A 24,304-nucleotide genomic window follows, 5' to 3' on the forward strand; every position below is an offset into this window, starting at 1 on the left:
GTTCCTTCTATGGAATGTCTCTGTAACCTCATGCTGGAGATAAACTATGTAGAAACTATGCTATAACTGCTAAAACCAAAATGAAAATGTATGAGATTATTGCAGGTATGTGCTCAGAGGTTAATTAAGTCATTACAGTCAAAGCAATTCTATGATTAAGATAACAGTCTGATAGTGGGTCTAATTTGGTTCTAGATGATAAAAACAAGAGCATTTGTTTGTTCCCAGAGGTATGAAGACAAATATAACAGATTAGGTGAAGTGGTGTAAAGCCTCTTCCACATTTAGTTGCTGGATGTAACTAAACTTCCTTTCCTCTATACATAGGCTGTTGACTGACAGCTGCTCTGTGTCATTCTGATTTTTGCATATGCTTTACTTACTCATGGAATCACAGAATGGCTTGTGTTGGAAGGGACCTTAAAGATCATGTAGTTCCAGCCCCCTGCCAAGGGGAAGGACATCTCCCACGAGACCACATTGCTCAAAGCCCCATCCAACCTGGCCCTGAACACATCCAGGGATGGGGCATCCCCAGCTTCTCTGGGCAACCTCTGCCAGGGCCTCACCCAAGAATTTCTTCCTAAGATTTAACCTAAATCTCCAACTTCAAAACTGATCTCCCCTTGTTGTATCACGACCTGCCCAGGTGAAAAGTCACTCCCCCTCTTCTTTAAAAGCCCCGTTTCAGTACTGGAAGGTTCCAAGAGTGCCTTCTCTTCTCCAGGCTGAACATCCCCAGATCTCTCAGCCTGTCTTCACAGGAGAGATGCTCCAGCCCTCCAATCATCTTGTGGCCTCCTGTGGAACTGATCTAAGGGCTCCACATCTTTCTTGTGCTGAGGACTCCTGACCTGGACACACTACTGCAGGTGGGGTCTCACCAGGGCAGAAAGACTTTTAATCTGTCTGGTATTGTCGATAATCTCTTTGATGTTGTTACGTTAGTATTTTTCAAAACAAATAAGTCCCTCCTGGACATTTTGTTTGTCATCATCAGGTGGCAAAATCTAGATTCTGAGCTCATAAACAGTTTGTTAAAGAGATGTTTGAGATTTCATTAAAACATGGGGCATATTAAATAAAGATAGAAGGAATAAAATTAAATTAGAAATTACTGTATGAAATACTTAAAACTAATTAATTTAAACCTGACTCTAATAACTGCCCCCTTTGCTAAATAATGCTTAACAACCTACTCTTTCATTAATCACATTCTGGTTCCTTCTTAGGAATTCTTATCATTAAATACCATCAACAATCCTTACAGCAATAATTGCTTATGGAGGGAAGCTCAGTATTCCATAATACTTCTAAGCAACTGAGTTTTGATGAATGAGTTTGGATAGTACCTGATAGTTAAATAAGTTTCCATTTATCAGAGGAGATTAATTCATCCATAGAACTTTAGCAAAGTAAAAGAAATGTTGCATATAAAAGGCTATAAAAACAATTTTACACTAATTTGATTAACACTGAAATTTTCCTGATAAAATATTAGTTTTTATTCCTAAAATATAATCTCAAAGTTATCCTCTAGGATAAATGTGTCGATGCATGGTAAAAATTATGACCTTGCTATAAACATGATCCAGAAGTGAAATTTGCTCTCAAATGTCATGATCTGTTGCTCAAGGAAGTCTCATTCTTGTCAACAATGCTAGAAAACACAATCAACATCTGGCCTTAGTAAATGCTGACTTTTTAAAGACATCCACTCTATCTACAAGCTTAGGAACAAAATTCTTGACCTTCATTTCCAAAATCAAAGTTATTTTGCTTTGGAAAAAGAAAATAATTTTCTTTTATATTCTGTAGCAACATAGATAATCTTATATCTCAGCTGATCACTGCAGAAGGGCAAGACAAGCATATGCAAATGAGATGTTTTAACAGATCATCTCTAGGACCACTGAACAAATATACACAGTAATATCAAAGAGGTGGCTGTAAAAATCAGTACTATGGAAAAGGAGGAATAGGATGGGACTAATAGGAAAAATCAAATTAGTATGTCTGCTCTTTTCCCACATGCTTTTCTGAATAGACTAGATTTTAGGAAGAGATGTCCTTTAAAAGCTTTCCTGCCTCCAAGGGTTGCTTTCCATTTTCCATTGGCTTCAGAAGAAGTTCATGGCAGCTAGGCAGAGGTCTTAAATTTAATGAGAAATATCTTAGCTGAAAGAAAGGCTCAAAGCCTAAAGAAATTTTGGGGAAAAAAGCATTTCCATGTAATGACCGTGCAGCTGTTGAGAACCTCTGCTCTAAAAGTGAAGGACTCCCAGTGTAGAGAGCTAAATTTGCAACAGCACATTCAGCACTCATCAGAGTGTGTTCAGGGAGGACAAAATACTTTATTATAACCACTAGGATAGTCTGTTACCCTTGTACTGAGTGAATGACAGAGAGGTTAGACTGCATATTAAAAAATAAAAAATAAAAAAAAAAATCAAGAATAAGGGAAGAAACAGTAGTCCAAAAGTAGTCCAAAGCTGTTCCTATGAGTCTTGCATTACAGTCTCCATTTTCTTGCATTTCTCTAAACTGCAAAAACTCAGGCTTCTGTGTCCAAACCTCACATGTCCTGAGGCTCCTACTTGAAAGCCACCCCCTCCTCCAGGCTCAGGACTCACATTTACCAGAACCCCCAAGGTCAGCTCTTTTTCATTGTTGACCCATCCAGATCCTAATCCATTACTGCTCCCTCTTTAAGTCCCAGCTCACAGTTTCCTGTTCAAGATCTTCTAAGACACTCCCCAGAAGTCAGCATTGGGCCACTTATCCTTCTGTCCTATGCAGATTTCAAAAGTACCTCTAACACCTCTATTTGTCATCAAAGTCCTGCTCAACCTGCTACAGCCACCTAATCTCACCTCCTCACTTAGGAGGCTACCACTAATCCAAAGCCACTTTGACTTCTTGTGCAAACTAACTGTTCTTGCCTGCATTTTGTCAAGAGTAAAATTTAAGAGCAGAATGGGGGAAAATAATTGCAGGAAAACACCTGTTACTTTAACCTTACAACAAGGAACAAGATGTGCTAAAAAAGCCCTGAACCCAAAGGGGAAAAAAAGGATGACTTTTAAAAATTCTTTTGACTCCAAACCCTCAATTTAAATCTGTGCTTTTCCTTGTCTTCTAGTCATCCTTAACAGGACATACATCAAAAACATAGAAATAAATTTTTCTTGAACTGTAATCAAAAAGCACTACATAAGGTTTGTGAAGAGATTTCAGGGGATAGAAAAGGATGCTTACATCTCCTTATCTTTTCCCAACTTAGGCCTTTCTGACAGAAGACTTGGAAAACCAGAGAGCTATTTAGAACATGTTTTAATGAAAGGAATAATAATGCAAGCTAATCCAATAGCTGCAAAAACACATTAACTAATAATAAGGGAAGGGCATTAACTAACAATAACAGAAAGACTCTTATTTTCTCATCTTCAGCAATCTAATATTTAACCTTCTATTTCCTTTTATATTAGTGGTGTATTTGTTAAAAGAGTAAGATACTTTATAAATAAGAGAGAGCTAACATTATTTCGTGGGTTTTTTTCCTGATTTCAATTGTTTTATATAATTTTTGGAAAGTTTATGGGACCATGGATAGTGTCTGAAGTAGCATGGTGACTTCACATATGGCACTGGGGGATTTGAGGCATTCCCACTGCGATGTGTGCCACAACACCTCACACCACTCAGTCAAAATCTATCACTTTGTGCAGCACTTGGCCCATCCTTTGTTGTCACCATGATCAAATGCTGATGCACACTCAGGATGGTTTGTGGAATGTTTCCTGAAGTCTCTTGGCACTGCTGCATGGTGAGTATTGCTGTGAGCTAGATTTACAACACACAGTACTGCACCAGGATTTATGCAAACATTGCATGTTTTGCAGAAGATGAATTGTTTTGTTGTTTGGTGAAAAGATATGATGGTAGCAATATTGTTTCACTTTTAGGACAGCTTGAAATGCCAGAATTAGAAAATTGCAGAGTTTTACATCTTATAGGTACTCCATGGTCAGAACAACACAAAAAAAATTACAAAATCACGGGTTCAAGTAGGTTGGAAAAAGCCTCTGAGATCATCAGAAGCCTCAAGATCATCATTCAACCTGGCACTGATTGCCTTCAGGAAGAGGTGACCCCCACCTGGTTACAACTTCCTTTCAGCCAGCTGTAGAGTGATAAGGTCTTCTCTGAGCCTCCTCCTCTTCAGGCTAAACAATCCCAGCTCCCTCAGCCAATCCTTACAGGACTTGTGTTGCAGACCCTTTACCAGCCTTGCTACCCTTGTCTGGACATGATGCAGCACCTCCACGACCTTCTTGAAATGAGGGCCCCAAAACTGGATACAAGAATTGAAGTGTGGCATCACCAGTGCTGATATTGTGATTTAACCCACTACAGGCAAGTACAGGGTAGAAGCTAGAAGCCTCCTAATTTCTTCCTACAAATTCTAATTCCTGAGCAGCAATACTTCACAGCCAAGACAACCCCAGGGGGATAATGGAGTATATAACTCCTGAGAAAGGGATCTCTCAGTCACACTGGTTCTGTTTTATTTTTTTACTGTCTGCATTTTCTAATATGTGATTGACATCACATACTTTGTCATAAACTTAATATCATTGTTAAAAACAGTGAGATTGTGATGCCAGTGCCAAGGTCATTCCTTGATCTACTCACATTCACAATAGTGATCACTCACTTCTCTGTCAAATGTTCAGCCACCAGTGCACCCTGGGTCAAGAAGGCACCGAAAGTGAATTAACCTCTTCTGAGATCTCTAAAAGTTGCAGCAAGAAGGTCACCTTCTGACTCTGAATGGGTTTATCAGGTTTATTCAGAGAGGATCCAATATAAAGAAAGTCCATGGTCCATCAAATTAATTTTTGGAATTGCCATATTCTAAAATCATACTTTTTATTTTCATGCTCATTCCTGCATTTGTGCAAAAATGTGAGAATGAATGGGAACATTAAAGAAAGTACAATCACTTCTGTTCAAATCAGTATAAGCAATTCAGAAGTATCTTTCTGGGACAAAAAGATAAAATTTGTAAAAGAATTCATCTTGGGTGCCTAAAAGGGAGGTGCATTAGAATTATCAAAGTAGAGGCAGTTATCAAAACCTATTTTATTGAGAGATTTGCATTTCAATAGATTTTCATTTCTCTATCTGGATCTATCTTAACTATGTCTTTCTAGATACATGAAATAACTCACCGACCAGAATCTAATGATTGAGCTTATCCAGCAGTGCCATTGTGTAGCAGCTGCGAGTCACCCTGTATCTCCATGGAGCCCTGATGGAGTCAATAGAGCTCTGCAAAGGGGCCCAGATGTGCCTGCATGCAGCCCATTGGAGAACTCAGAGTGTGACATTAAGTCTGATTCTCCCTTTCAAATAGCACAATTAGTCTGGCTCTTTGGAAAACTGAAAGTGCACATAAATCTCATAAATTTATCTGTAGCAAAGAATTCTTTTTCTAATATTTGCCAGTCTGAAGCTTCTCTTTGATCACTGGTAGATATGAGAATTTGGGCCAAATGAAATTATTTAAATGCCTAGATAATTCATCATTGACCCATATCTTTTTAAAAAGTGTGCCTGAAAGACATTGAACATTTGATTTATTACAGAAATATGCTAGGAAAGAGGTGGAGACTGCTGTTTCCATCCTTATGAAATGCCTCCTAATCACTGGTTGGAGAGAACTCCTACTGTCAGTAAGTGTTTAGGGATTTGGTACAACATGAACCAGAAGAGAATGAGAGGAAATCATCAGAATCGTTAAAAAGTCTGGTGGTTTGATCACTCCTTGCATAGATACAGAGGATGTAGGCTCAACCAAGCCTGTATTCCAAATCACTCAAAATGTGCATGCAATAAAAAAAAAGTAGGATATGAGAAATCTAAATTCTAAACTTTCTAAAAGGTGACAGATTTACACATATATCTAATCTACAGCTAATCCTAAAAGTCTTGTTCCAATATAATATTTTGAGCTTGCCCAGACAAGCAGACAACAAGCTGGTCAGCATCAACAAAATTCAGGCAGATGCTGTGGCAAAAACTTAAAGGGCATTTAAAGCATCATGTAGCAGTTCAGCAAATGGGACTATGGATCTAAGCAGAACTCAAATATTGGACGTATGTTCCTAAATCCATTTGTGGAACTGAAATATTGATTAATTTCATCAGGAAGCTATCTCTCTTTTTTTTTTTTTCTCTTTGCTTTTGGTGCATATACATGTACATATGCAAAAAGTCCTAATTGGGTAGAACAATTGTAGACTACCAGCTATCAGGACTCATTAAAGCATCTGAACATGAGCTTAATTTAAACACACATATAAGTCCATTAAAACCAGTATCTCTAAAGTGACCTTCATGCTGAAGTTGAAGATGTTAAGTATGTAGCTTCTGGAGAAGCAATTTAGTAGAATTGGGAAAAGTGAATATATATAATTTATGTTTTTTTTAACCAAAAGCATCTTAATTTTCAAATCCTTACCTGAAGAAGTGTTTCTGTACACATCCTTTATAGTCCTATTCAGTTTTTATTGAAAACTAAACAAATGAGAAAATCAGATTTTGATCCTTTTCAAATGAAAAGTAAAACTAATATATTTGTTAGAAGCAGGAACAAATAGGCTCCAAAAAACAGAAGCATATTTTGCTTGGGATTTCACTATTTGTGCTTGTTATATTGACCTGAATCTTTCTGCATTTTATCCACAATCCATCATGCAATTGCATTTTTTTCTGAGAAAAGCCTGCTTTATTCCTGAAAAGATTCTAGACTTTGTTTAGAGCCTTAGGATCCCCCTTCCATCCCTAATCCAGAGTAATACATTTCAGCCCTAAATATAAAGCTGGTATTTACTAAAATGAGGCAGGAGACTTGGGCTCAGTGACTCCCTGTGTTTCATACCGTGCTACTTCTCAGAGAACGATTCCTAACACTACTTAAGAGCATTTGCTATTATTCTACAAAGTAAGAAAAGATGGAGATGTCTTCTGACCCCACAGAAGATGTTTCCTAGGTAGCCAGATGACTGTCTGCCCTTCATCAGCATTCCCTCTTAACCCTGCAGCCTAATCTAACCCAGATCTTACTGACTGCAGCAGAGAAGACTATCACCATGCCAGTGGCCCTCTGATTACATTATTACTTGATAAGGCTTTGTAATTAGCCCTCAAACTCTCCTCAGTAAATCTCCAATTTCACCCCTCAGAGACTCTGAGTAGATGCTACTACACTATAGGGCCTCAGAAAGCTACTAATGAAGTGTGTAATGAGGCTTTTTAGAGTCAGAAGATTGAGGGAAAACAACCCAAAGATAAATAAAAAGCATATAAAAGATGAGGGTTCCTTTTCTAGTGATTTTCCTCATCTCTTCTATTAACAATATTTCTCAGGAGTGGCTTCAAAGCCATTCCTAATTTAAAATGTAGAAGAGTTAATGGCAAATTGAAGTTTACCTTAAAAATTAAAAAAGGCTTGGATCACTGGTGCACAGCAATGGATAATGTTGAAAGAGGACGTTAATTTCTCTAGCAAGGAAGGTGTGCTTTAACTCTCAATCTGTGATATTTTTGCAGCACACCCACTCCCCTACATGTGCACACTTACCCAGGGCCTTTTCTGTGCACACTTGCCAAAGGGTGTGTCTTAGGAGAAATACCCACAAATTTGTTTGGCACTAAAGAATAATTGAGTCTGCACTGTCAAGGGCAAAGATGGATGAAAACCCACAGGATTGGTCTTATGTGTTGCTTGCAAACTTCTCTTTTGGCTTTCACTTTCTCATGTTGTAAGCATATTATGGTTAGCACAAATGGTTGCAAATGGATTTTTTTTTTTTTTAAATAATAGAGATTTCCCATATGTTTTAGAGAAGCCTGTGCTCTTCCATGATTCCTTCTGAGCCAAGGGGTCTGGCAGCTAAGTGCTGTCAGATCTGGTTGAGGTTTAATCCCCTTGCTGTCTGCTTTGGTAACATTTTTGTTGCCATAATAGAGTCTACAGAACAGAACATGCCTTGGATAACAGTCCAGATAAATATTAAGTTAGTGTGGCCAAGGATAGATGCAATCTCTCACTCTGAAAAGAGAGGAAAGCAGTGAAAGGCCATTATTTTGTTCTGGTTTACTACAAGCCCAGAAAACATGTCAACCATTTCAGATTTTAGACATATTAGCTAACAATACTGAATAAAGTGTTTTGTGTTGAGTTACCAGACTGTGAGTAAGAGTGGCTGAAATATGGACATGCATCATACTCTTCAGGTGTGCTGTGGATGTAAACAACCTACAAAACAAAGATGTTAAACATTTGAGGGAGGCACAGATGCTCTCTCTCTGTGAGTGTTATTCATAATTTAACATACTCATTCCATACAGTGGCCAAAATCTGGCAGAGGATTAGGCTAAAAACTTAATTTTGGATTGTCAGGACAATTTCAAGTATCACTGGTATTGTACTATGGTAGTTTGCCAAATAATTTGTACTATGGCAGATTCCCTTCCTCACTGAAAGACTTAATTTGTACTACCTCTGTGCTCACGTCTGTTTCCCCACCTGTCAGCTTAAGGTGTCTGGACTATCAGAAACACAAAAGTCTGCCATTAGAGGTTTACAAAACAGCAGTAAGCAATGCTGTCACTGAATTAATTTTACTGTAGCTTAACCTATTTCATCTTCATAGTTTCCTGTGAGTCACTTCAGAGCATAATGGAAAACTTCAGCACAGCAGGACTCTTCATTTGTGTGAGTGATACCAGTATGATCTTCAAATAGAGTGTATTTACTTTGGGCTAAAAGCTATTGTTATCACGTTTGACTAAATGGTGAGATGGTTTTCAGAATCTTTCACAGCACTTCAAAAAGGAGATACTGAAAATGGAATTTGCTATTTCTACAGTCTTATTCTGTTAATTTACATAATCAGTATATTAAGTACTTTTTTCCTGAAAATGAAAAGCATCAAATAACTGTATTATCTTCAGTTTTTCAGAATTCCTCTTCTAGTCCAGAGTATAAAATTCTTGTTTTATTTTAAGCTTTGCTTTCTGGATCCCAGTGTCTCTGATGCTTCCATCTCAGCTTTGCTTGGTTTTTGTCATAAATACAGAAAAATTACATGTGCTAGGTTGGAAGGATACCCTTACAAATCATGTGGGTTAGTCTCTCTTCCAGAATTGCACAAAACTTATTTAGGACAGGGACAGACACTCCCTTTGTTTCAGCTATCCATTCCATAAACTGTTCAGTTGTTTTGATCTTTAAAGTAAATGAAAATGCTTAGCAGTATATGCTTTCTACAAACTGCTGCCTTCCAACACAGTTTAACTTCATCTTCAGTAGTATCACAGCACAGCAGAAATCAATGGACTGAATAGAAGAGCTTGCATTTCACTTCTGGAATACCAAAAGTGACATCTGAACAATTTTTTTATAATCAATAGTGAAAAATAATAATAATAAAAAAATCAACATTTTTTTTTTTCCCAGGGCCTCTGGGAGTCAATATAATTTCCACATTAAATAGGACTTCTGGCACCATTCCAAGAAAGCAAAAAGTTGAAAGGAAGCATATTCAGGTATGTGTCCTGTCTCCATCACAGCAAGTCTGAGTGCATTATAATTTACTCAAATGCAATTTCCTGATAATACTAATAAATTACACTGGCCTTCAAATTGATGTTATTGGACTAAGTAGTGCAACATACTATTTAGTTTTTTGAAATATAAAGAAAGAATTGAAATACATTTATCTTCAGCGAGTAATCTAGATATTTAGGTGCATTTAATTTTTGAAAAGTCCAGAGAAAATTGAGCCCCTTTATGCTATAGCTCAGAATATAAGCCCTTATGCTTATACTCAGAAATAAGCCAGGTCCATTACCTGATCCTTTGGCCAAGCTTTCTTATCCTACAGTGACAGTGGCTGCATCCAGCAGAGCTGGCCCCTGAGCCATGTCTTGGCCCTCTCCAGAGGGGAGACAGCTGGCCTGGGCTGGAGGTGGGCTGGGGATGCTGCTGGCTGTGCCATCTGACAGAGGTGGTGATCAAATGGCTGTGCTTGGGTGTAACTCCTGCTTCTGTCAGCTTTATAAACCAGCAGTGGCAGACTATGCACTTCTTTTTTTCCCCCCCTCAGCTTGGAGTAAAATATACTCCTTTCTAAAAGCAACTTAAAAGATATTATTTCAGAATTTTAATGCCTCTATTATATCATTTACATTTATCTATTTGTATTTATTTATTCAGATTCAAATATGCATTTATATTGTTTGGAAACTTTTAATGCTCCATTTGCTGAATCTTTGAGCAACACAAACCAGTAAAATAGGGCTTATTTTGTCGAAGCATAAGCAGAATTTAAATGAGAAAAAAAATCCTTGCAAAGATGCCTAACAATACTCAGAGGAGAAACATGCACACATGTCAAACGTCTGTTGAAGGTTAAGTGAAGGCTGTTCTAATTTTCATTTAATCGTATTCAGGATAGTGATGGAAAACTAGGCTTTTTCTTATGAACTCCATCTACTTTTGTTTTGCAGCCAATAAATGTTTTTATACTGCCAAAACTATCAATATTCGGCTTTTATTACAAGTCTGTTGGTGCTCTGGCTGACCGCAGTTCTGAGCTACCCTGTCACCCCAGCAGAGGACTAAGAGTATTAAACCCCCATTTTATTTCTGTGCACTAGCTCCCTCCATCTGGGTAAACAAGCTAAAAAGCCAGCTAATGCAGCTGACATCTTGAATTATGTAATTTCTCATAACACATGCCAGAAATGCTATTCAACCCTGCTATACATGCAGGAATGCTGTTCAAAGCCCTGGCTTCTGGTTCAGCAGCATGATGAGTGGTACAAATGGTGCTCCACATGCAGTGGGGATTACTGAGCCATGGTGGAGGAGGAAGATTCCATAACCATTATCCATTGCTATATCCTACATGGACATCTGCCAGACAGAAAAAGCAACCACAGTGTCAGGGAGACAGATATACCAGGAGGAGATGGCTTGTGGTGAAAACACAAGTTTAGGATCACCACTTTGTATTTCTGTGCAACAAGAAATTTTCTGTCTTTCTTATGATTGCTGAAATCTGTAGATTTTTGCAAGAAAGACTTACAAGAACTAGAATAGTTGTCATATTTCTGCTTGAAGTTCACTGGAGAAACCTGTGAATGTTAGGCAGATTCAAGGTGCTGTCCTTCAGTTTAAGGAAAAACGGAGGACTTAAAATATATCTGTCAGCAGGAGCAACCTGTCTGCTCAGTTATTCTTAGTCCAGTGCTAGTGACAAATTTTAAACAGAGCCCCTAATAATATTTTACAGAATTACAAAAAGCTTCCTTCTTTTCTGACTAGTTAGTGGTAACTATGCCATGAAATCCTCTGGGGCTATGAACAAGCACAGCTGTCAACCCCAGTACATGCATCAGCAGTGCACCCGTGCTTTAATCAATTAAATTTTGAGTGGTGTATTTGCAATACATGGAAAACTGACAGGAGACACAACATTTGATATTGGCCTACTAATAACTACCCGCCTTCAGGATTTAGCAAATCAGGAATACTTTATTTCTTGAAATTTATTCATTATTTGAATATGTACATTTAGTTATGTTTTATTGCTGTCTGAATCTATTTATAAGCTGTAGTGGTCTAGGGCAGGCACCAAGACCTGTCACTCACTGGAAAATTTGTGCTGGAACCCAGATTCCCTCGTGAGAGGCCCAACCATAGCTGGAAACAAAGGACAGCATAGAACACCTTTTATTTGGTCTAAGTGCTTGGAAAGTTAGAACAGTGTCTAAGAAAATATTTCAGTTTGTAGCACAAATAAGATAAGAGGTACCCTCCAAAACTGCAACCAAACTATCTCTGGGAATGATCCCTGGCCTACCACAATGCCCAGAACCCAGCCAGGCAGTGGCTGGGACAGTACAACAAGAAGCAATGAAGTTTAAAACTCTTCTGTTCAATAATAGTGAAAGTTGATGGCTTTCTTGCAGATTGCAAGGCAAGTGATTAAATTAAATTAAATTAAGCCAAAAGGATTTTTGCCTAGGGTTTTTGTTTTATTTTATTTTATGAAAAGGGGAGTCACTATGGTAAACCATATGGTATTACCTACAGAACAGTAAACAACACTTGGTCAAAGGTTTCACTCTTAATTTCTTTAGTTTATACCCCAGGCAAAAAGATAAAACTGCTAAGCCATGTGAAACATCCAGTCACATTAATAGAATCTACAGATTATAAATCAAGCTACCATTTTGAAACTCCCCTGACAAGTATATTTACAGTTTACTTATAAAATGATATATTGAGAAGATAAAAAGGAGAGGAAAATAAATATCTATTGGAAAACATATATAGCTACATATTTCCCTGTAGTTTTAAGATTTGCTTTAGTTATTTAATAGGCCATATTGTAGGTAGTATGAATGGGAGTATGAATGAAAAATAACCCAGTCAAACAAAGTCCTCCACAATGTGTTTAAATGAGTATGATACACTATAGCTGATACATAAAGCACTGATAAAAAAGGTGTAAAATGGCCAATATATATGGTACCATTATATATTTAATGTTATATCTAGTAGAGAATAATGTATATGTTCTATTTCAGAGAAAGCAATGAAATAATAAAAAATACAATACAAACCAATGCTTCTAGAGAAAAAAAAATCAGGACTTTGAACTTTTGCCATAAAATATGTATATATTTCTCTCAGAAAACATAACAAACTCATTCAGAAGTAGAAGGATGGAAGAAGATGGCAGGTTTTCATCCAGTAATCACAAGAAACTGTAGTTAAGTTAAAATTAAGCCAAAAAAATTGCCTTTTAAACTACAGATATTTTTTTCCTATGGAAGCTGACCATTGCCCATAAGACACAAATAAAGGTTATCCAAGTCATGACAGTTTCCAGAAAGGTGTAGTGAAGCTTACTTTTGATGATCTCCGAGTGGTCTTTGCCCAATGGATTTCAATAACGACTCTGGTCGAACTGTTAATTTTGGTGATGTCTTGGGGCTAGTATCAGAATCTCCACTTTCTTCATCTCCCATGGCCTTAATATAGCTCCCACTTCTCATTCTTCTGCATGGGATCTCTTCATCTTTCCCACCAGCTGGGTATCCTCCCCATTCATCCTGAGGTACCTAACGGAGACCATAAAACACACACACAGAATGTGCTTTATTCTTTTCATTTGTTTAAATACTTCCTTCCATTTTTCATTCTACAAACACAAGAAATGAATTTTTTATTCTTCATAAACAGATTGCTTACAAAGAGATTTCTAAGAACCCTAATGATTTTGCCATTTAACTTCAACTTCAGAGTTGGAAATTTTCAGTTTATAAATGTTAGAACTCAAGGAACAATGAAGTCATGGATTGTTAGCTGAGCTGTAATATCTATTTGTAGACATGCTCCAAACTGCAGGAAGCAGCTTTAAGTTTGCATATAGCTTTTCATCTGATAACAGTATCAGATATCTTAGACCTAAAACTCATTAAAAGCTGAGGGTTGGGGTTTATTACCAACAGGGGCTTTCAGGGAGGTGAATGGTGTATTTAAGATAAACTAAAACATGATCTTGGCATAAATGGACAGGATTATGATTTAGGGCAAACTTCTGTGGGGAAAAAAAAAAAGAGAAAAAGTTGTAATTTGTATTTTTTCTACTTAGAAACTGCAAAATAGTTGATAAAGACTGTAATATATCAGAAGTGCAACTGGTTTAATATGTGCAGTTGCAGGATTGCGGTTACTTTTATACAGTTCAAGTGGATTTCCAAATAGTAAGATTGGTAGTCAGATAATCCACAGCTGGTGGGTGGAAATCTCTCTGCACCACAAATTACCAAACAATTGAGCAGGAGTGGATTCTTCAATCCAAAGTGAAATCAGCTTTGTTTTAACGCTTATGATGAAACACAGCAAGCTTTCCTCTGTCAGTATTGTTGGTTTTTTTTTTAATTTAAATTTTCCAAGGTGCTGAGTCCTCTGACTCTAATCCAGAAACACATTTATGCATTTACGTAGTTTAAAGGATATAGGCAACTCTCTGAAATGCATTATAAGGACTCATGGTTAAAAAGTAGGATGTGACAGAGTTCATCAGTGGACCAAGGCTGATGCCCTTGACAGCATCAAATCCTTTATCAACATTATGATTCCATCTATATTAAGCAGTTTAATGCCTTTATTTACCAATATGATATAAGTCTGAAATCTCAATGAAACATGTATTTAGTAGTTTTTGCAAAGCAGGATGTCTAATAAAGATTTTCAAGTCAAACACATTTAAAAGCTTCTACAGACAGAGTTCACTGTGGAGCTGAAACAAAAGCTCCCATTGGTTTCAGCAGTCTTGGAGATTTGGTTTAAATAACTAACATGATCTGCTTGCCATCTTTACAGCCCTTTGAAGACAGATGAATTAGCCACTCACACCAGGGGAACAGACCTGAGGCTTTGAGTCCTAAAAAGGGATTAAGGGAGAAATGAAGATTTTAAAGGGTGTGAACGAGTAAAAATAGAGATATTAATCTAAAAAGCCCAAGCTTAAGACAGAAAAAACCAAAAACAAACAAATAAACAAAACAAAACAAAACAAAATCCCCCAAAAACAACAAAAAAAAAATGAAGATGAAGTCAGGTAAGAAGAAATGAAATGATTGCACATGTAAGAAAAGTGTTAGAGATAACTACTAAAAAAAGAGTCATGTTCTTATACAAAATAAGAGGACAGAGCATTAATGTAAGTGAAATATGGGTTAGATCATGCAAAGAAACAAACTTTTCACATTATTCAGCTTTGCATGGTGATTGGAAAGGAAGCATCGAAAATCTTCCCAAACCTGAAGCCTGTAAGTGTGATACATCATTCTCATCTCTTTTCTCAGACCTAATATGTATAGATTAATGTTGCAGGAGTGTTTTTTTATGATTCCATGAGATCTAAAAGATCATTTACATGTAGTTATTGTAGTCACAGACACTCATTTAAAATACTAAATATATATATATATTAAACTCAGCATTTTTTAATCTACAGCTGACAACACAAACAGCTGCAAAAATCTGAATTACAGAGCTGTTTTATTACTTGGTCTCATACAAACATGCTCTTATTTTTAAATATTCTTTATTAAATGTATGTCAGCATGGCTAAAGCCAAAATCTAAATGCTGAAAAAGCAGTTACTGGCATCTACATAGCCCACTAAAATATACACTGTTCAATTTTCAGTACTAAAACTGAATTATATTGTCTTAATATTATTTTCTAAAAAAAATCCCCAACAACAACAACAAGAAAAAACCCTCATAACTTTTTCATAGAATATTTTGGCTAGAAACTTCTTTCCTTCATTTTAGTTCCAAGGTAATTAAATAGAAAGTTTAAAAAGACATTGATCAATAACCTTTTACTTACTCAAATGCAGAAAATTATTACTTTCTCAACTTTATTTTTTCTGAAATTCTATGTTCAAATAACTAGATAAGGACTGGATTTAAATGAGTACAACACAGGCTTATTTGTTGATTGAAGTTGCAATCATTTTGAGATAGGAATGACGGATTTGGAACATTAAAGTATCTAAAAATTTAAACTTCTTCACTATGATAAAGACAAATCTTATAGTTATGTGCTTTACTGTTTCTGTTGGTTGCATTTCTTTTGCTATCTGTATTCATAAGTTATATGAATTCACATAACCAAAGCTAAAGACCAAAGAAGTCCTGCTCCATTCGTGCTTGTGATGTGCTCATGGCACACAAAGCAATGAGAATCCCTTTCTAATCAGACCAACTCATTGGCTATCACAGAAGCATTTATGGTTGTTACAACATTACTTCCAATTAAAATATCTGGGTTTTGTTGGATTTTTTTTTCCCCTAAGCCATTCAAAGGAGAACAATACAATGAACACATTGAAAATGCTTCTGGAACCTGGTGAAGAAGTTTGATTATGTGTTTTCTCAGGTTTCACCCAGAGCTATGGAGAACAGCTGGAGTCTTGTTACCATCTTCAAAATAAAAATAAAATTTAGAAAAGGGCCCTTGACACTGTTTTTCCTCATGGAATGAGAATAGAAGCAAAATTTGAGTCCCAGTTCAGCCTAGTCCTTCATTTACCTGAGTTGATAGGTTAAATACTTGGAAAAATCTTTCCAAATCCAGGCCATCTCAGACCCCAACATAGCTTTAAAGAAAAGCAAAAGCATTATACGAGTGCAGGGATGATTTTTATTTTGAGATAGTAACAAAAATATTTAAAATCATGCATGAAGGTCATTAAATATACATCTTCCAAAATATGGAAAGGGCTTTGCAACTTGCAGAAATTCTCTTACAATAGTTACTAGCCCCTGAAATTCCCATCTGCAGGGCTTGCAGCTGCTAATTTGGAATAATTACCCTAATTATCTACTTACATACAGTGATGAGTGCTGATATTTATAATGTCTAAAAAGGCCTTCCTTCTGTTCAAGATGTTAACATGAATCCTTGTATACGTAGTTTCTATCCACAAAGGACTTAGACTGCATATTACCATATGAATTTCCTTTTGCAAGAAGGGCTGGCTGACAAGGTCTGTCTGCTGATCTGATTACAACTATTACAGAGAATGATGAGTCTTCTTCATAAGTATCATTCACTGTTGCTGTAAGGAGCCCCAGGTTCATAAAATTTGACATCTTTCAATTGTCCATCTACTGATTTCATTTTGATATCTTACATTAATCACCTAGGGTCAATTTTAATAAAGCAATTCGTACCAAACACTTACTACATGTTATGAGGCTGAACTGAAAGTGAATTACAGAACCTTAGAAAGGATCCAAAATTCCCCATAAAGGCATTTAGGAGAGTTAGTTCCTTCAAAATGGTATATAAAAGATCCATCTAGTTAGCAATCAAAATGTAAAGTGTGAAGAAAAATCCCAAATAATTCTCCTTTCTTGGCCTTACTGTATGTGATTACAGGCCACAGAAAGGTCTTCTGTTATTTCCCTGTCAGATCCTAAAATCATCTTTTGAAGAAAAAAGTTTCTGTGTTTTTTGTTTGCTTGTTTGTTTGTTTTTTCAAAGAACAGTAACCTTATTCTTTCCTTCTATCATGAAACATCTGTGCAAGTGGAAGACCTTCTTGGTCACCTTCTAATCAATAATGATGAAGAGCTCAAGAAGAAGAAGACCTAGGGTTCACAAATAAACTGTTATGCTCTCCTCTTTTTGTCACACCCAGCCTTTTCATGAAGCACTCACAGATTGCCTGGGGAGGGCTGGTTAGGAGAGAGGGACTCTATTTACATAAAAGGGTGTGATACAGCTTTGTGACCAGGCTTTCACCTGAAAAGAGGGAGCCTAGTTATAGCCCCTGGGCCAAGCATGAATTCATATGAATTTTATATAAAAGAGTATTTGGATAAAACTTGTGGAGCCTCTTAACAAAAAAGAAGTACCTTTGCTCCAAACTGATGTACACCCTGCTGCTCAGAATGCAAGTCAGGGGACTGAGAAGATGGTGTTTGACCTTCCACAGGCTAAAGAAGAGACTGAACTGTCATCTTCACAGTGGGTACTCTAGAAACTTTGTTACTATAAAAGAAAAATATCCTTGCTTTAGATGAAATGTCACTATCCTTGCTCTTTGTTAGAAGTTCATGTCTTAAAATACGCCTTACTTCTAATTTTTTGGCTAAATGCCTAGAGTGTCACATGACCAGTTAATGGCCATGAAATTTATGATTTCTGAATTTTATTCTAAATCTTATTTCTAGCTCCCTTTTATAGATACAGGACATATTTGTGTGAGTAGAGTTCTTATTTTTCTTCTTTTATAATTTTTTTTGTGTTTTACACTGTGTTTTAATTTGATTAAAATGAACCATGCTGCCCAGGTAAGTAGCTGAATCAGCATCCCTGCAGGTATTAAGAAGACATATAGATGTGACATGGTTTAGAGGTGGACTTGGCAGTGCTTAGTTAACAGTTGGGCTCAATGACCTTAAAGATAATTTCCAGTCTAAATTATTCTGTGTTTCTATTCTTCCTGTTGAGTGTACTGACTGTGCTCAGACCAAATCTAACTGAAGAAGTATTTTGGACCCCTAACTGCACTTCAGCAGTCTGTCCCGTGATCCTCAGAAAGAAAAAACAACAGCACATTGTCAGGGAAAACAGGGATGGATTTAGCAAAACTACAGAACAAACTAGAAATAATGGAATTGCTGAGGTTGGAAGGGACTCTGGAGGTCTCTAGTCCAGCCTTCTGCTCAGAGCATGGTCAGGCACAGCAGGTTGCCCAAAACCCCTACAAAGAAGGTGAAGGCATTGAGGGGAAGCCGTGTGAGGAGCTGTGGAGGGCACTGGGTCTGTTCAGCCTGGAGGAGACTGAGAGGAAACTTCAGTGCAGTTACAGCTTCTTGTGGGAGGAAGAGGAGGGACAGACCCTGATCTCTGCTCTGTGGTGACAGTGACAGGACCTGAGGGAATGGCCTGAAGCTGTGTCAGGGCAGGTTTAGGTTGGGTATCAGGAAAAGGTTCTTCATCCAGAGAGTGGCTGGGCACTGAAACAGCTCCCCAGGGAAATGGTCACAGCACCAAGCCTGACAGAGCTCAAGGAGCATTTGGACAGTGCCCTTGGGCACATGGTGTGACTCTTGGGGATGTGCTGTGCAGGGCTAGGAGATGGACTCAGTGATCCTTGTGGGTCTGTTCCAATTCAGGATACTCAGTGATAATTTGACTGTGTTCAATATTTCCAAAGATGAAGACTTCACCAATATCTTTAGACAGCCTGTTACAATGTTTGACTACACTTAGGGGGGAAAAGCTTTTTCTTCTACTTTGTGAGAAATAGGTAACCTAGGCCCCCTAAAACTAATTCTAGGAGTGTGAATATCTAATCTTGTATCTAAGTAATACTGACAACAAAACTGGAAGAAACAATGAAATATTCATTCTTCTGGACTTAGACCACTGTTAATTTGATTTTTTTAATTTATTTAGGTTCGGGGTTTAGCTAAAACAGTCAAAATGGTAACAGCCTTTGACATTTCAAAACAGACCTGCTCCTGTTGTTCCATTCACTTCTATGCATTTGCTCACAGCTCCCAGAATTTTCAAGATGTTCCCCAACTAAACTGCTGATCTTCTTAAAACTGCTGATTACTTTACTATCTAAAATGAAACTCATCTAAATAAAGGGCTTCAGCTGAGGAAGATGACTATCACTTCATATTTCTCATTCCCAAAGGTTAAAGTGAGGATTACCTACCTCATAGGAGTTCTGTGAAATTTAATTAGCATGCAGATATGAAATTAACTGAGATATTGATTTTTACCTAAATCTTATTTTAGTAATACAAATTTCACTTTTTACTAGAAGCAGAAGCTGTCTGCACATGGAATTAGACTATATATGATATGAAGAAGGATAAGATATGAAACACTCTGTTGGAGACATAATTTTTGTAATTTTATGCTTCCTCAGCCTGGTCAAGAAGATGACACAATCTGAAATGCAGGTAAGAGGCTTTCTCCTAGATCACGTCTTCAAGAACCTCAGAAAAACAGCCTTTGTGCACAGCTGCAAGTAGATAAAAGTAAATTACAATCTTGGAGAGCAGACAGAGATGATTTTTTGCAATGGTAGAAAGTTTCCTTGATACAACAGTGGGAGATGGGAGCTGTGTTTTCAAAAATTTCACTCAAGAAGGAACACCAAGCAATTACAAGAATATTTTTCTGAAGTTAATGGCACTAAGACATTCCCCTATTTACTGGCTCTGGACTCTAGACCATGCTGCCTAGAATTTCTGCAGGAGGGAAGAGTGCAGTATCTGAAAAGAGAATTTTCTTTCCTCAGTAGCTAATCTTGTGTCTACAACTCACCACAATTCTCAGTGCACATTTTAGACTAGTTTCTTCTGTGTGGCTTTTTTTTTTTTTAATGTGCTGATTCATTGTGCAAAGAACATGAATTATGCAATGAAGTAATTGAAAAATCTCTACAAAACATGCCAGGGACTCCTCCTCACCACTAACAATATCATTCTTCATAATTAGCTTTAATTTTCACATGCCACCCTCTACTCCTTGAACTTGACAGCTCAGAAGCACAGAGAGTTCTTGCAGCATTCCTGAAGATGTGTTGACACTGTCCATCAAGGCAGGAGCTAATCTGAGAAAACAAGTCATCTTTACCTTGCCAGCCATTCTCTCCAGGCATTGCTCTGAACAGCCATAGTACTACAGAAAGAGGAAGGAAATAATATAGATCACAAACAACATATGCTTTGCATTGGGTTGAAAACAACTTGATTTCAGGAATTTGGGATTTGGTAATAATCTGGACATCCATGCAGATCACAGAACACAAACATACTGTTCCAGCTGGGAGATGTTCAAATAGGAAAATCCTTGTCAGCATTATTTATTGCCTGATTTTATTCTCTCATGTGGAGTTCCAAGAAAACTGCACTAAACAACCTTTGATGGAAAGATTTCTGTCCAGTGTACTGAAATTGCTTCTGTGTTTTCTAAGGAACTGTGCTCTTTTCACTTAAATAATGTTTTATAACTCATATCTCACAAGTGGTGAATTAAAAAGAAAAAACAACAACAAAAAAGGAAAGAACCAGGACTGTGTTTCCCAACTGGTTCTCCAACAACAATGTGAATTATAACTCAAGGATGGCTAAATACTGTAATTGGTGTTGTGAGGACTTTGTGGCTTTGTTTATACAATTTGAACGAAAGTGGGCAAAATTCCCACCCCATTACCATCTGTGCTCCTACTGATGGTACAGATCCTTGCAGTTCAGCCACCTGCAAATCCTCTGCTGTGTTGTTGGGTCTCTCTGGGACCCACAGGACTCTGTGCTTTTTTGACATGGGGGAGCAAGGTGCAGTCAGACAAGTCACGGGCTTGTCCACACTGTGGGTGATTTTAGCCTACTAAGCTCACTGAGATCTTGTGCCAGAGTTTTGATCTAAGGTGAACTTGGACTGAAGGGAGGGCTTGGCCTGTACTTACATGAGAGCCTGTTTACAGTCCCTCAATCTAAGACACAAAACCAGCAGAGTTTCAACCAAGAAACCTGTCAGTTGGCTGCATATTTCCTTTGGTATGCGATCAAGGACACTGCTTTGTGGTCAGCTCAAGCCACTTTAAAATTATATTACCATTAACTTCAGTGGGGCAGGCTTTCCTTTAGCAGTATTCAGCTTTTCAAGCAATGCTAATAATGGTCAACTGACCTGGAGTGCTACCTGAAAAATTAGCCTAACAACAGTAATCAGGATAGTGAAGGTAAGTGTTCAGCTGAGCTGGTGCGTGGCTCCAACTCACTGTGCTGCTGCACAGCCATAAGAACTCGGGAGAGAGAAGGATGGAAGGGGGTGGTGACTGCCTTAGGGCTGGGCAAACACAGCTCAGTAAAGACCCATTGTCTTGTCTGCTCCCATGCTGTGGAGCAATCTTTACCTCTGAAAAAGTGTGGCTACCAGGAGCACACCCTGGCCTATGCTAAGTTCTGAACCAAGAGTGCTCAGGAGGGAGTTTAGGAAAACATTCTAGCTTGGATGAAAAAAATGCCTGAGACCTGCTGAGCCACATAACAGTATTGAGGATCGGAATGCAGTGCCAAGGAAACCATCCTGACACTGTAATTTGATAGAATACATGTAGCATAAGGTATCAATTATTTTACTAGTGGAAATTCACAGAAACATCAAAGATCAAAACTCGGAACTTTGCATGCGTGTACAACAAGCAGCTTTTCTGCCAAGAAACAGAGTTTGCACCCAGAGTTCATTTTCATGTATTTGTTTTTTGGGGGCAGCTCATAGTTACATTTTCCTTAAAATCTTTTTCTATAAATTGAATTAAATGCAAATTCTGCCAAAACCAAGCATCAAAAGGCTAAAGACTTAAACAGGATTGCAGCCTGTCTCTTGCTACAGGTGAAACGGAGCCAGGAGTACACTTGCCAGTTGGGCTGCCTGACTGGCAGGCAGCAGATGATACCAAGGGGACAACAACATCAGCAACTGAAGCTGACCACGAGTTTTTCTGAGTCGGTAAAGATCCCATGGACTATTCAAAGTTACAGAAGTATAAAGTAAGAGAAAAAAATGCCCGTAAAAAGAAGAAAAGGAAAGGTGCTCCCAACAAATTACAATGCACAGCATCTCTGAAACCACAGACTAAGGAGCAAGGTCTCCAGTTTTGCAGAGCTATTTTAAGGCTAGAGAGGGATGAACCTAAAAGGCAGCATTTGCAGGGCTGACTCAGAAAGTGCCCTGTGGTAAACAGCATCTTATTTAATTAAAGCAGGAAATGATATAACTTTTTTTTCTTTCAGTTTGTTACAGGTCTACTACTGAAAAAACAGTACGTCTTTAAAACACAAGTATTTTAAAGGCTCTTTAATAGCTATATTTGCCTCTCATCAATTTTTTTTCTGATTTTAACTAATCGACATAATGTTTTGAACAGTTAAGTCCAGATGACCAATTATCTGGCTTCCAGAGCAAAATAAGTATTTTTTCCTGTCTGTCTACTATGTAATGATTAACAATCTGCATACTTTTCAAAAAGTGTTTCTCTACCAAAGTACAAGGAAACATGTCCATATGGACAATGAGCTATTTAAATACATTTGCAATTTCTGTTTAATAAACCACCTTTATAAGATGGCTAAACCCAGAAAACACAAAAACAAGAACAAAGCACACATTTGTGAATACTTCACCATTTTTTCAGTCACCTCCTTGCAGGAAAAAATGGCATAGACTTCTCAAGCGAGGAGCTGGGTGTACCCCAGGCCTAGGAGAGTGCAGTCATTACAGCCCCCAGTGTGTGTTCCTGGCAGTCTCCTTCAACAGATGGCCTGAGTGTATATAATAGTAAGGTACTCCTGTAAGAAAACTTCTTCAGAACCAGTGACACCTTTGAGTAACAACTGCAAAGGTCAGCCTTCAGCTTCAGTGAAGTGAACATTGAAAACAATTTGGCAACACACTTCTAACATCATAAAGGAGGACAACTCCCCCTGATTAAAGGGCAGTGGGATCACGGCCTCCCTTTTCTACTCACAGCTTTGACATTTCCACAGTAATGGGGATATGTTCTGGAAGCTTTAAGAAAATACTAACTCTGAAATCTTTCTACTCTCATTTGGAAAAAAGTTTCAGTAATTCATTTTATCCAAGATGAGGATTCTAGTACATGGGCATGGACACAGTGCACTGTATCACTGATTAACACAGTAATTCAAGATACCAGGGATTTAAGACAGCTGTTTGGTCAGAGCTTTGCTTTACAATTCATTGATTGATTGTATTTATTTAATTTTCCTTTTTAAAATATTTTTTCCCTTGGGAGGGGTATTTAAGTATTCTGGGATTTGTGATATACAAACCCATCAGCATTCTGTAAATACAGGGAAGTGTAAGCTTTATTACTCCTTTTTATTTAATGCTCCATGAGATGTTGCAGGCTGACATTAACACTGTGAATGGACCATAGGGCAAAAACTGTCCCTCCATTTCCCTTTTTGTCTGGGCACTACCTGTTTGTCTTGCACATCTCCACTGCTGACTGGGAGGGGCATAGGGGCGGCTGAGACATCCTTGTGGGACTGTAATGGGCTGTAGAAAACCAAATGGTACAGCATTCATCCATGCTGATTTAGGATGCAGACTGTTCTGCTACCCCACTGTCTATACTAGCTTTTCCTGCTGTGGAAACAACCCAGTTAATTCTTGAGTGGTGGCTGGTCATAAATCATTGTGAAGGCAGCGTGGGTGATAGCGATTTGGACATGAGTATCAAATCTCTGCTAGCTCTGGCTAGCTGCACACTATGCACTTACTGGTAGAGGACTGGATGTAGTTTCTGTAGTTCATGCATGGGTTTTATGTCAAGCAAACAGATACAATCTAGTTTCACAAAGATGAAGTGCTGAGAAGAGTGCATTGAGTTCAAATCCGTCTATCCTTGCAAACCAGAGGGAGAGTGCAAAGCAGTCGTGTGCCTCACAAGGGCAGTGGTTCCATTTGTGGGAATCTGTACTGTCACACTCATACAGTAGAGTTCCTGGGAAAAGGTAACTGAGGGCTTAAGGCCTATTTATCCATTAGCTTGTCCTCAAAGATTTTCTCCATGTAGCCTTAACTTAAATCAGCATAGAGCCCTGTCAAAACTGCTGCTTTTTTCATTTTCTTTTTTAA

General features: G+C 37.8%; 1 protein-coding gene across 30 annotated transcripts in view; it reads right to left on the reverse strand.

The window, feature by feature from the left end:
* The window catches only part of DLGAP2 (DLG associated protein 2), a 454,715-nt gene that overhangs the window by 58,154 nt on the left and 372,257 nt on the right, over nt 1–24,304 (reverse strand). For all 30 annotated transcript variants that reach the window (XM_088162316.1, XM_088162319.1, XM_088162314.1 and 27 more), the window contains one exon: nt 12,995–13,206. In XM_088162316.1, the coding sequence (XP_088018442.1) occupies nt 12,995–13,206 (212 nt within the window). The remainder of the gene's footprint in view (nt 1–12,994; nt 13,207–24,304) is intronic.

This window comes from Sturnus vulgaris, chromosome 3, assembly GCF_052056855.1.
Source record: "Sturnus vulgaris isolate bStuVul1 chromosome 3, bStuVul1.hap1, whole genome shotgun sequence".
Lineage (NCBI taxonomy): Eukaryota > Metazoa > Chordata > Aves > Passeriformes > Sturnidae > Sturnus > Sturnus vulgaris.